This window comes from Piliocolobus tephrosceles, chromosome 19 (genome assembly GCF_002776525.5).
Source record: "Piliocolobus tephrosceles isolate RC106 chromosome 19, ASM277652v3, whole genome shotgun sequence".
Classification (NCBI taxonomy): domain Eukaryota; kingdom Metazoa; phylum Chordata; class Mammalia; order Primates; family Cercopithecidae; genus Piliocolobus; species Piliocolobus tephrosceles.
In genome coordinates, this window is record NC_045452.1 from 32,567,685 (window position 1) to 32,579,750 (window position 12,066).

The window sequence follows — 12,066 nt, forward strand, 5'->3', positions numbered from 1 at the left end:
GCCTCCTGGGTTCACACCATTCTCCTGCCTCAGCCTCCCGAGTAGCTGGGACTACAGGCACCCGCCACCATGCCCAGCTAATTTTTTGTATTTTTAGTAGAGACAGGGTTTCACCGTGTTAGGATGGTCTCGATCTCCTGACCTCATGATCCACCTGCCTCGGCCTCCCAAGGTGCTGGGATTACAGGCGTGAGCCCCTGCATCTGGCCTGAGCTGCCTTTTTATAACCTATTTTATGTGCTTGTATTCTACTTATTTTGCTTTGATAAAGGGGTTCTACCACTAAAAAGCAGTTTAAAACCTCTGGTATGGACAAGTTGTGTGTAAGTTCCTGGAAGGACAGCTTGTGGAGGAGAATTCTGATAGACTCTGGCAAGTCAAGTGTGCTTTGGACAGTGGGAAAGGAGAGAAGAGGCATGCCATACAGCCCGGGTGGCTGGGAGACCCAGAGACTCAGAAGGGCCAGTTACATGGGGCAGAGGCAGACTGTGACCTCCTGAGCTCTAAAAGCAGCAGCCTGGCCTTCATTCTGCTGTTCAGCTCTGCAGAGGGACACAAAGCAAGACATGTTCTAGACAACTCCCTGGTTATGGTGTCAGGGCAGCTGTAAACCCATGGCCAGGAGGCCAGTGAGGAAACCAAGGAAAGAGGTGACAGAGCCTGAGCTGGGCAGGGGCAGTGACCCTGGGACTCTGAGAGTGGCGGTGGCAGGCTGGGGGTCTCCACTCTCCTCATCCTCAGGATCTCCACTGCCCCAAAGCTGCTTCTGGACTCTTCTAGGATCTCCTCTCCCTCTGTCCTTTCCCTCAGGCCTCACTCCATAACCCCCACTTGCCCACGGAAGCTGCTACCAGACCTCCGGGCTAACCTCCAGGTCCTCTGCCTTGGAGCTGGGACAGAGCCAGGACGCGTGGGGGCCTGGGGGCTCCAGTGCATACCATGACATAGTAGTTGCTGTTCACCACAAGAGGGCTCCTGCCGCGGAGGTAGATGTACTCTTCCCACCAGTCACTCACCTGTGGGCAGGTGGAAGCTTAGAGCTGGGGCAGGGGCAGCCAGGACACATGGCAGGTGACAGTGAGCCCAGGGGCACAAACTTACATAGTTACTCGCCCACCATGACTTGAGCACCAGGTATTTCTGCAGCCTGGGGGCAGTCTTGTTCTGGAATTCTTTGGCCAGCATCTCCATGCGGTAATATTCCTCATCATCCAACAAGGGGCGCACAGACTCTAGGTACTGTCCAGCCAGTTATCATCACCGAGGGGTCAGATGGCCAGGGCTGCCTCTATCTTCATCCTCTTCCCACCTCTTCCTCCTCACCTAGCCCCATTATTCTCAAGCCCTCAAGGCCACTCTGCACAGAACCTTATATTTGGAAACATCTCCTGAATCCAGCCTCCCCTGCCCACCGGGATGCCCAGGCGAGGCCCTCACCCGCTGAATTGTGGCTGACACCCTGGGCACAGGAAGCTTGGGCAGAGATGTCTGGAAGCTGTAGAGCATGGGGTGCCGGCTGGATAGAAGGCGGACACACATCTGGGGGTGCAGAGCAGAGTGCTGGGGTGGGAGCCAGTGGCAAGAATGGAAACCAGCCAGCAACTCCCTGAAACCCTCAGAACCAGCCCAGCCCCTCCAGGACAAGCCACACCACAGGCACCAGTGCCCTGTCGGCCTCTCCCCTCCAGCTCAGAACCCTAAAGGAGCCCAAAGCGTCTCAACCCAGGTGCCTGAACCCCTCCACTGACTGCTGCTCACAGCCCAGATCCTGGTCAAGTTGCTGGTCTTGCCGTGCATCTCAAACATCCACCCATGGTAGGAGAGAAGCAGCTTCAGGGTTTGGCGGAAGAAGAAGATGCCCGTCACCCAGACGCCCGTGGAGAAGATGGCCATGCTGAGAAGTGCCCGGGTCTGCGGGGTCTGGTAGGGGCCACACCTATCGGAGAGGGGGCAAAGGCTGCAGGGGGTCCTCCTGAGGCCAGCCTCGGGTGGCTGTGAACTGTCTCAGGGGAGACATCAAGGGGAAGAACCTCCCTGGGCATGCTCATGTCTGACTGCAACAAATAAGAGTTGATATAGGACTAAGACAATGGTTGTCATACAGGAGGGCTGCCCTGTGACTGCCAATGGCTATTGTCCTGTATCTGCCCAGCTCAGGAACCTCAGCCTCAGGAGCTGGGCCCAGCCCTCCCTGGCGACACCTGTGCCCTTCCAGTTTCACTCCTTACCCCTGAGGGAGGCATCTCTGGATGCAACCGATCAGCCCCAAGGAGACGTCCACGTTGCAGAAGGAGGAACCCATTGTTGCCATGACGACGACCAGCCAGCTGGTGGGGCTGCCAGGGTACACGCCCCTGAGGATGCCATTCTGCGGGCAGAAACAGGCGCCCTTATGGAGCCGGAGGGCGTGAGGTTAGCCTGCCTGTGAAGTCTTGGAACCCGGCTCCTGGTCTTGGCCTGGACAGCTTTCTCTCCTGATGCCCTGCTGTGCTCCTTCCTCCTCCTCCACACCCACAGCTCCCTGTGTCCGACCACATCCTGTGCACCCCTCTGGCGTCTGTACTTCCAGAACCTGTACCGGGCGGAACTGCCCGCCAAGGAGGCAGTGAGGGACCCTAACAAAGCGGTTAACAGCCGACAGCCGGCCTCTGCCTCCGCCTTGAGAGCTCCGTTCTGCACCTGCTGGGAGAAGCACCTGTGCGCACCTTGATGCGGATCAGGCGTTTCTTCCAGGAGTTGATCCCAGACAGGTAGACGTGTTTCAGGGCCTCCCGACTGAGCCGGAAGTCGACCCCGTCTGGGGTCACCGTGAACTGGAAGGCCACGGCCTGGTGCGCTTCCGCCATCCTGGGGGTTGGTCGGCACCTAGGACGGGGGCAGGTGGGTGCGCGGGCGCGCTTAGGCCGGCCCCGCGCCAGCTGCGCCGAGACGCCTCCAGCCAGTCCGCGACCCCTCGCACCCCCCACCCCGCGACTAGCGGCTGCCCCCGGCCCGCGCCCCCCGCCAGGTCAACCGCCGCCAAATCCTCGCGCCAGCCTTCCGGGTGGGCACAGCCACTGTGGCGCAGGGGGTTTGGGCCTTGAAAGCTCCAGGACCCCAAGGACGGTGAAGTGCAGCCTGGAGTAGGGGGCGTCAGCGAGGGCGCGGGCAGGGGAGAGAAGCGCCCCTGGAAGCGGAGTGGCCTGGACAGAGGCAGGGTTCTGGCACCCGCCCTTCCCTGCCCGACCACGCGGGCCCCACCGCCGTCCTCACCCCTGTGCAGGGTTGGGGGCCCAGACCCCCGCGGGCTGCCCTGCGCCGGCCCCTACTCACAGCTAACGTTCGCTCCTGTTCGTGCGTGGGGCCAGCCACTCTGGCCCGTGTCCCCACGTCCTTCAGGCCTAGCCACCCCCGCCCCGCCCTCACCAGGAACCTGACACCTACTCCCAAATCAGGGTCGGGAAAAACGTGGGGCGGGAACCAGACCACCCGCCTTCCGCGGTGGGAATTGCAGGGCGGGGCTGGGTTTCTGCGCCCTGAAGGTTGCTCAAAGGTCTGGGAGCCTGGGGGGCCCCAGAGAGTCTCGTGAGGATGGTGGCATTTGAGCTAAAAATAGCCAAATGTAGGGGAAAGGTCACCGATGTGTCAGCTGTTCTGGGATCACTGGTGCTCTGGGCGGCACCCCCACCTCAGGGTCGTCTTCATACCCCCATCACTCTCCTCCCCAAGTCCTAGTATTTACTATTCTAAGCTGGAGACAGGGGAGTGGGGAGGGATGGGGGACCCCAATTGGAAGCATGAACCCTAATCACTTCCAAGCCCACAGCACTGAAGAGTCCCTTTGTGTGTACTGCTTGGTTTGGTACTTTCTGCTGCTGCTGCTCGGCAGGGCCAGGACAGGGTGTGAAGGAAGAAGTTTGTTTATTGTGTTAGATACACAGCACAGGGCTCTGGCCTGCCAGCCATGGAGACCTACTCAAACTCAGGGAGAGGTCGGTCTCCTGAACCTCAGTTTCACTTGGGGGCTGAGCCCAGTCCCCACGGCCTTCTGCTCGTTGCTCCTCCCTCCAAAGTCCCGCCCTGGAGGCTCCAGGAGAAATCCAAGGAGTGGGAGGGTGGAGAGTCAGGATGAGGAGTGGACACTGGTCAGCTGCCCCTTCTGCTGGAAGTAGAACTGGAACCGAGACTGGGCATAGTCCTAGGGAAGGAAACCCACCCACCCCACACAGTGGTGAGAAGACGTGGGACCAGCATTCTGCACCCACCTCAGGCTGCCCACAGCCACCCAGGACTCCCCAGGCCTCCTGGGGGAGTATGGCTGCTGCTGCTCCCCAGCCCCCAGCTAGCATTCCCATTCCCAGGGTCACTTACCAAGTAACCAAATTCTATGGTGGACATGGATGCCTGGAGGATGGACCACAGACCCCAGAAGAAATGGGACGCCAGAGCATACCTGGGGGGAGGGCAGGAAAAGTAGGGGCATTCAAAAGCATATCTGGCACTGCTTGGATCCCCTCACCCAGGCTGGCCAATCCCTACAGTTCTAACTTCTCCCCCACTGTCCTAACCCCACTCTGCATAACCACCTTCCCTGCAGCTTGATTAATCTGCCTCTTCCCCAATCCCCCTTTCCTCTGCTCTGCCCTACCCCAACCCGCCCCTCCTTCCTCACCGACTGACTTCTACCAGCAAATCTTCTTCCAGTTTTCTCTGCTCCTCTTGGGAGAGGGTCTCACCTTTCTTTGCCTCTGCCAGGTAATGGCGAATAAAATGCAGCTACGATCAATGGCCAAGAGTCAGGAATTGGGGAGACCGTGGAGTATTTCCCAGGTAACATCCTTTCCGGCCATTCCTTCCAGACTCCACCTCCCTCCTTCCTCACAGGATGGGTCCTGCTCCCCAGCCTCTGGCCCACATACCTGCTCTCCTTGAGTGGGGTAGTCTGTGGGCCTTGCTTTGTAGAAAGGCCATTCCTCGTGAGTATAATCATAAACCCACTCACAAAAATGGTTCCCAATGTCAAAGCCCCTGGGAGAATAAGGTGGACACTCAGTCCCCAAATGCCCTGGGCAGCTGGCCTGTTTTCAAGTGCCCTATGGGAACAGACCTATGGGAAGCCATCTTTCCAGCCTCACCTATAGTTATAACTGCTGTACTCGAAGTCCACCAGCATGAGGCTGTCAGCATTTTCTGGCTCTGAGAGCAGCAAGATGTTCCCTGGGGGAATGGGGTGAGGTTCTGCTCACTCCAGAGCCCTCTGGCTCCTCCATCTTGGGTTGGGAGACTCAGATGCCTTCTCCTACCTTCCTGGATGTCATTGTGGCAGAAGACGACTGGCGATGGGGTAGACTCTAGTAACTTCCTGCAGGGGCAGGGAGCATGGGTCCTGAGCAGGAATGACTAGAGAAGGATCAGAGCCACACTAACAGGCCAGGCCCTGACACCAGCCCTCAGCAAATACTGGAAGGGCGGACACCATCACCATTAGCCTTGTCCTGCCTGCCCTCACCTGAGGTTGCCCATCTCATCCTTCAGGCTGTACATCTCCAGGAGGTTCATCTCAGGGAGGCCAGTTGGGGGCAGGTCCTGGATCTGTTTTAGGTACCTGAAGCCCAAAGAATAGGATACACTGGCTCTGCTATTCTTTCCCATCCGTCTCCTATCTACCCCTCAGGCCAGACTACTGCACCCCTGCTCCTATCACTGTGTGACTTGTCTGGCAATCATTTCTTCTTTCTTTTGAGATGGAGTCTTACTCTGTCATCCAGGCTGGAGTGCAGTGGCACGATCTCGGCTCACTGCAACCTCTGCCTCCCTGGTTCAAGCAATTCTCCTGCCTCAGCCTCCCGAGTAGCTGGGACTACAGGTGCATGCAGACATGCCTGGCTAATTTTTTGTACTTTAATAGAGACAGGGTTTCGCTGGCTGGTCTCGAACTCCTCAGCTCAGGCAATCTGCTTGCCTCAGCCTCCCAAAGTGCTAGGATTACAGGCATGAGGCACCGTGCCTGGCCTTGGCAATCATTTATTTTCTTTTATTGTTTGGTTTTTTGAGACAGAGTCTTGCTGTGTCACCTAGGCTGAAGTGCAATAGCACGATTTCAGCTCACTGCAACCTCCACCTCTTGGGCTCAAGTGATCCTCCCACCTCAGCCTCCTGAGTAGCTGGGATTACAGATGCCTGCCACCATGGCGGGCTAATTTTTGTATTTTTAGTAGAGATGACATTTTGCCACGTTGGCTAGGGCAGTCTTGGAACTCTTGACCTCAAGTGACTCACCCACCTCGGCTCCCAAAGTTCTGGGATTACAGGTATGAGGCACTGCATGTGGCCTCTGGCAAGCATTTCAAAGCCTGTTCTGTGAGAGCCCATGATATCAAAACCTCTCAAGTGGAGGGCTGGATAGAGCCCCAGACACATCTGCTGGCAAAGAGGTTCAGCTCAGGTGTACAGGAGCCCTGAGGAGGCTCCTGACTCACCGCTCCATGGTCCCAAACAACCAGTGGGGCTCCTTGGTGAAAGGCATCTCCATGCCATGGAATTGCGCCATCTTCGTGGCAATGGCTGCTGACAACACTGGCTCTCGAAGCTCTTGAGTTTTCAATGGCCGGCTCTGCACCAGGAAGCTATCAGGGTGGTGATGGGGCTGGGGCAGGAGGGGGAAGGATTGGGGCAATGGGGGGAGGTGGGTTTGGGGGAAAATTCCCTACTTGGGGTGAGGGATGTGAAGGCAGACATTGGGCACTGGGGTAGGCTTAGGGAGTGGAGGTGCCTTGGGGAGGAGAGGGTAGGACTGGGCTTGTACTGGGATGGGAGGAGAGGGTAGGACTGGGCTCATACTGGGATGTACTGTTCCAGCCGGCCCTCTGGGAAGACTCCATACAGCTGGGGCCCCAGCGACCGCTCCGCAAGGATGGCGAACATCACGCTTTCCAGCACCAGGGAGTCCACGCCCTGAGAAAGGATGGATAACAAAAGGGCCAAGACAAAGTGGCACAGGGACAGCCACGAGGGCTTGCTTTCCTCCCACCAGAGCTGGGGCTTCTGGTCCAGTTGCCTGGAGGCTCTGGAGCACGGCTCTAGCGTTGGTCTGTTTTTATTGAGAGATGGGGTCTCACTATGTTGTTCAGGCTGGTCTCGAACTCCTGTGCTCAAGTGATCCTCTCGCCTCAGCCTCGCAAAGCGCTGGGAATACAGGCCCAGGCTTCAGTGTGAGAAGGTGTTACTCAGACTGTGAGCCTCAGTGTCCTTAACTGCGCAATGGGGACAATACTGTAACCCGCATCCCGTAAGCGACAGGCCCTAAAGCCACTGGCGCTGCGGTGCTCACGCCCCTCTCACCTGCAGGATGGCTCCGTACAGCCGCAGCAGCACCTCCCGGGGCTCCTCGCCAACGCTGGGCAGGTGGTCCGGGAGCGAGCAGCGGAAGAGCAGGTTGCTGAGGCCTCCGCTGCAGACCCACACCAGGCGCGCTCAGTCTGCGGGCGGCCCCACCTGCCGCGGCCCCGGCCCCGGCCCCGGCCCCCTCCCGGCCAGGCCGGGCCCCGGCCCCGCCCCAGGCGCGGGCGCAAGAAACATGGAGCATCCTGAGGGCCCCGCGGCTGACCCCTGACCCCGATCCGCGCACCGGAGAGACTGACCCCTGACCTCCCACCTCACGGGGTAAACCCTCAGCTCCTCGGGCTGCACTCGGCGCCAGGCCCCGCCCAAGTACTCCCGGCACCACTGGTAGGCTCGGCGCTCGGCGTCACGCGACAGCGACGAGGCGCGCCGCCGTTTTGGGGTAGTGTCCGGGCACTTAGACTGCTGCAAGCCGTCTTTGGCCGGGCAGCCGCCAACAGCCCCGCCTCCGGCCACAGCTGTCCCCTCGGCCGCCATGGCGCGGGATGGACCGGGCCGCAAGCCCAGCTGCGCTCTGCTCCCTTCGGACGGGCTCGGTTCCTTCCGGCCGCGCTCGGCTCCTCTTCCGGCCGGCCTGGGCTTCTCCGGTCATACTCGGGTCTCTCCGGCTCTATTCGGCTCATGGCTGCGGCGCTCGGCTCTCTCCGTGCCCCGGCCCGGGGACTCTTTCCGAAGGCCGAATTCCGCTTGTCTCCGCCGTGCCCCGCCCCTATGGGCAAGGACCAATGGCCTCCTCTGGGCAGGGCGGCTGTTGGACGGCCTGGGCCAATCCGGGGCGCCGGGGGGGCCAATCCAATCAGGAGGCGGAGCGGCGCGTGCGCGGGCGAGGAACGGGCTGGGCGAGGTAGCGTCCCGGAAGACCCGGGAGAAGGAGCTGCGCCACTGTCTCGTGAGGGCCGGAGGGGCGGCCGTGCGGCGGCTGCAGCTGCAGCTCCGGTGGGAGGGCTCCCTTGCCGGGCCCTCTTCCCCGACCTCTGGGGCGCTCCGACGAGGAAGAGCCGCCCAGCGCGCGTCCGTCCTGAGCGTGGGTGAGGCCTGGAGGAGGCGCGCGCGCTAGGCAGGGCCGCACACCGCGGGCAGAGTGCTGGATGCGGGCACCCGGTGGGTACGCAGTAAACATTTGCTGAAGGAATATGGCCCTTGGGACAATTCGATGACTCCAGGTGCATAACTCCCCAGTCACACGGGGACTCCCCTGTCCGGTAGAACCGCGCCTCTGAGGAGGCTTTTGCTGCCCTGCTTAAGATGCGCGTCTTCATTCCCCTCTCCCCCATCCTTCTTGTCTCCTCCAGGCCTAGAACTGATTACAGAGTCAAACCCAAGAGCGGAAGGTGAAGACTGACAGCTGGCCGCAGCCCCCTTCTCGGCCTGCGCACCTCACATTGAGGGCGCCCCGATTTAAACACGTGCCTTCTGCATTTCTGCTTCTGCCCCAGGCTGGTGTGGCGACCAGCAACGCTGGACCTATAGGGATCCGTGGCGGTGTCTGTCGAACCATGGTGTTCTTTGGGGCATCTGACTAGAGTATTGTTTGATTTGATAACCAGAAAGAAATCAAAAATTGGTGATCACAAGGCTAATGTCACTTGCTGCAGTGGAAAATCATGATCATTCTGTTTAAATCTGCGTCAGTTTTGAGACTTAGAGCCCAGTAATTGACAAGGAGGCTTGGTTCCTCTCAGGAAGGATCTTACAATACCAGCATCTGAGCATATACCAAAAAATACTCCCCCAATCCTTCCCTAAAGGGACCTAGAGCCACTTTAAAAAGTAACTGGGCCGGGCGCGGTGGCTCACGCCTGTACTCCCAGCATTTTGGGAGGCTGAGGCGGGCGGATCACTTGAGGTCTGGAGTTTGAGACCAGCCTGGCCAACATAGCGAAACCCCGTCCCTACTAAAAATACAAAAATTATTCAGGCCTGGTGGTGTGTGCCTGTAATTCCAGCTATTCAGGAGGCTGAGGCAGGAGAATCTGCTGAACCCAGGCCTTGTTGCAGCGAGCCACTGCACTCCAGCCTGAGCGACAGAACGAGACTCTGTCTCAAAAAAAAAAAAACAAAAACAACTGATTCTGGCTGGGGGCAGTGGATCACACTTGTAATCCCTGCACTTTGGGAAGCTGAGGTAGGGGGATCGTTTGAGCCCAGGAGTTTGAGACCAGTCTGGGCAACATAGCAAGAAGCTGTCTTTACAAAAAATTAAAAGATTAGCTGGGCCTAGTGGCAGGTGCCTGTGGTTCCAGCTACCCTGGATGCTGAGGTGAGAGAACCACTTAAGCCCAGGAGGTCAAGGCTGCAGTGACCTGCGTTGACACCACTGCACTCCAGCCCGAGCAACACATCAAGACCCTGTCTGACCAACAACAACAAAAACACACCAAAAAAACTAGTTTACTTTGGAAAAAGGACTATCTAGATCTTTCAAGGGCTGTTAGATACAGGATCTGAGCTGACACTCTTACCAGGACCCCTGACGCATCATGGCCCTCTCATTGGGGTACAGGTGTATGGAAATCAGATGATAATCAGAATCCCAACCCAAGTCCTGTGGTTACTTCTCTGGTCTCAATGCATACTTGCGATGTTTGTACCTAGCAGAGGGCTGAGCTTGTACATTGATCCCAGGCCTTTGGTACCATATGGTAAGGAAGAGCAAAGTAGAAGCCTTTGAATTTGAAACCCCTCACCTACTGAAACCTTTCCAGGATTGTAAGTCAGAAACGATCCTGCATTCCAGGTATAGTTGCAGAGGTATTTCGCCCTCAAAGACTTACAAAGCGGTGGTCACCATTTCATCCTTTCAATTAACCTGAATGGCTCCTGCTAAGTCTTGGTGGATTCAAGTAAATGATATTATCAGGCACAAACTTAGCCAAGTCGTGTTCCCGATCACACAGCTGCGCTAAGTGTGGTATCTTTCCTGGAACCGGTGAATGCACCTCCGGCATTCAATGCAATTATTGACTTGGTGAACATTCTTTTCAATTCCCAGTGGTAAAGAGGATTGAAAGCAGTTCACATTTATATGGGAAGGACAGCTCTATAAATTGTCTTGCTTCGTGTTGTTTGAACTCTCCTATTCTCTTGTCACAATAGTCCTTAGGTAGCTTATCTATATTCCATGTAACACTGATGATGTCATACCAATTGGACCTTAGGCCACTTATCTATATTCCATGTAACACTGATGATGTCATACCAGTTGGACCTTAGGCCGCTTATCATCTATATTCCATGTAACACTGATGATGTCATACCAGTTGGACCTTAGGTAGCTTAGCGGTATTCCATATAACATTGATGACATCATACTAGTTGGACACGGTGAAGAAGGAAGTGCTCTGTCCTTGTTAAGGCAATGCATGTGAGAGGATGAGCGAGAAACCCTCAGAAGTTCTGGAGCCTGCCATATCAGTGACATTTTCAGGGGTGCAACGTTTGAGGGTGAGCCAGAGACAAGTTACTGCATCCTGCATCCTTATAAGGAAGAAAGAGGCAAAGCATTGATGCACCTCTGTGTTTTGGAGTCAGCATGCACTGCACTAGGGGATACCCCTCTGACCCCTTTATTGGGTAACGGGAAAACTTCCAGCTTTGAGTAGGACCCAGAGAAAAAGAGGACTCTGCTACAGGTTTGGATTGGGAGATGGGCTTCCCTGCTGCGTAGATCCAGTGGGTTACCGGGGGGCTTATTTGGAGTAGGAAGGACCCTATATGGCACCTCTGGCAAACTCCAATGGAAGAGTTGCAGTGCAGTGTCCTAGAGTTCTTGGACAAGACCATGCCTTCTGCAGCAGAGAACTACTCACCAAGTGAAAGCAGTATCAGGCACACTACCAGACCCAAGTAGAGACTGAGCACCTTCTGGTAGGGCATCAGTGACCTTGCAATAGAGTCTGCCCAAGTGAGGTATTGTCGGATCCTCCAAGTCAGTAGGTCAGAGGCTCAGTAGCAATTGATTGTGCAATGAAAAAGGTAGCCTTGGGCTTGGACCCAAGCCTGTCTAGTGGGTAACAGTCATTTACAGGAAGAGGTGGTGGTGTGGTGCCACATCTGCTTTGCACTGGTATTTCTCTCTTAGACAAAACAAACATTCTGGTCTGGTTCGTGTATGGGTCAGTTTGATGTGTTGATATGAACTGAAAATGAACCACAGGTGCACTACAGTCCCATTCAGGGTGACCCTAAAGGACAATAATAGGAAATCCTCCATGGGGCTGAGCTTTCAGCAGTTCATGTGAATATCCACTTTGTAGGGAGGGAGCAGACAGAGTAGTGGCCTGAGGGAGGGACGCATATGAGCTTCTGGATTGTGATGTCCTGCTGGCTCGTCAGGGGCCTGAAAAGGGCAAGAGGGGACGATGGACCTACAGGAGTAGCCAGACAATGTGTGCATCTTTCTGCCTCATGTTAATACTGCAGAGGAGTCACTGAACAGCAGGGTGGATGGGATGTCAGTCAGCTGTGCCCCTGGCTACCCTCCGCTTGCACAGTGGACTGTCAGTGGAGGCATCATGCAGAAGGAGCACAGGTTAGTGTTACCCAGCACAGGCCTTTTGTCAAGGCTTATCTCATGATGACTGCTGCTGAAAGTGATCAGTGCTGAGCCCCTGTTGAGACACCATCCCTAGAGCACCCCAACTAATTACTTAGTGGCAAGTTGGTTACAGCCCTTCATCCTTGCTG

The 12,066-nt window shown here is 56.6% G+C and overlaps 1 protein-coding gene across 5 annotated transcripts; it reads right to left on the reverse strand.

The window, feature by feature from the left end:
- Positions 1–2,249: 2,249 nt before the first annotated feature.
- CHKB (choline kinase beta) lies at positions 2,250–8,216 on the reverse strand. Of its 5 annotated transcripts, XR_003306891.2 has the most exons (13): positions 7,634–8,216; positions 7,321–7,429; positions 6,820–7,164; positions 6,459–6,625; positions 5,489–5,584; positions 5,283–5,341; positions 5,115–5,196; positions 4,899–5,007; positions 4,652–4,755; positions 4,351–4,432; positions 3,956–4,177; positions 2,706–2,865; positions 2,250–2,368 (listed from the first exon to the last, which is right to left on the reverse strand). XR_003306891.2 is itself a non-coding variant. In XM_023221620.3 (11 exons), exons 1-11 carry the CDS (start codon positions 7,855–7,857, stop codon positions 4,103–4,105), a joined length of 1,188 nt encoding a protein of 395 aa, XP_023077388.1. In that variant the 5' UTR covers positions 7,858–8,216; the 3' UTR covers positions 3,881–4,102. The 5 variants fall into 5 exon arrangements, 4 of the variants coding, with proteins under 4 accessions (XP_023077388.1, XP_026303924.1, XP_026303923.1 ...); XM_023221620.3 differs by lacking the exons at positions 2,250–2,368; positions 2,706–2,865 and having other exon boundaries at positions 3,881–4,177; positions 6,459–6,592; positions 6,820–6,933; XM_026448139.2 differs by lacking the exons at positions 2,250–2,368; positions 2,706–2,865 and having other exon boundaries at positions 3,881–4,177; positions 6,820–6,933.
- Between the last annotated feature and the right edge of the window lie 3,850 nt (positions 8,217–12,066).

Bases quoted from the DNA above. Each gene is read 5' to 3' on its own strand.
- CHKB (XM_026448137.2), bottom strand. From the start codon at position 7,857: ATGGCGGCCGAGGGGACAGCTGTGGCCGGAGGCGGGGCTGTTGGCGGC. The intron at 6,626-6,819 runs GTATGAGCCCAG...CTCCTGCCCCAG, and splicing joins GGCTGGAACAGTACATCCCA to CCCCATCACCACCCTGATAG. The intron at 5,342-5,488 runs GTGAGGGCAGGC...CTGCCCCTGCAG, and splicing joins GATGAGATGGGCAACCTCAG to GAAGTTACTAGAGTCTACCC.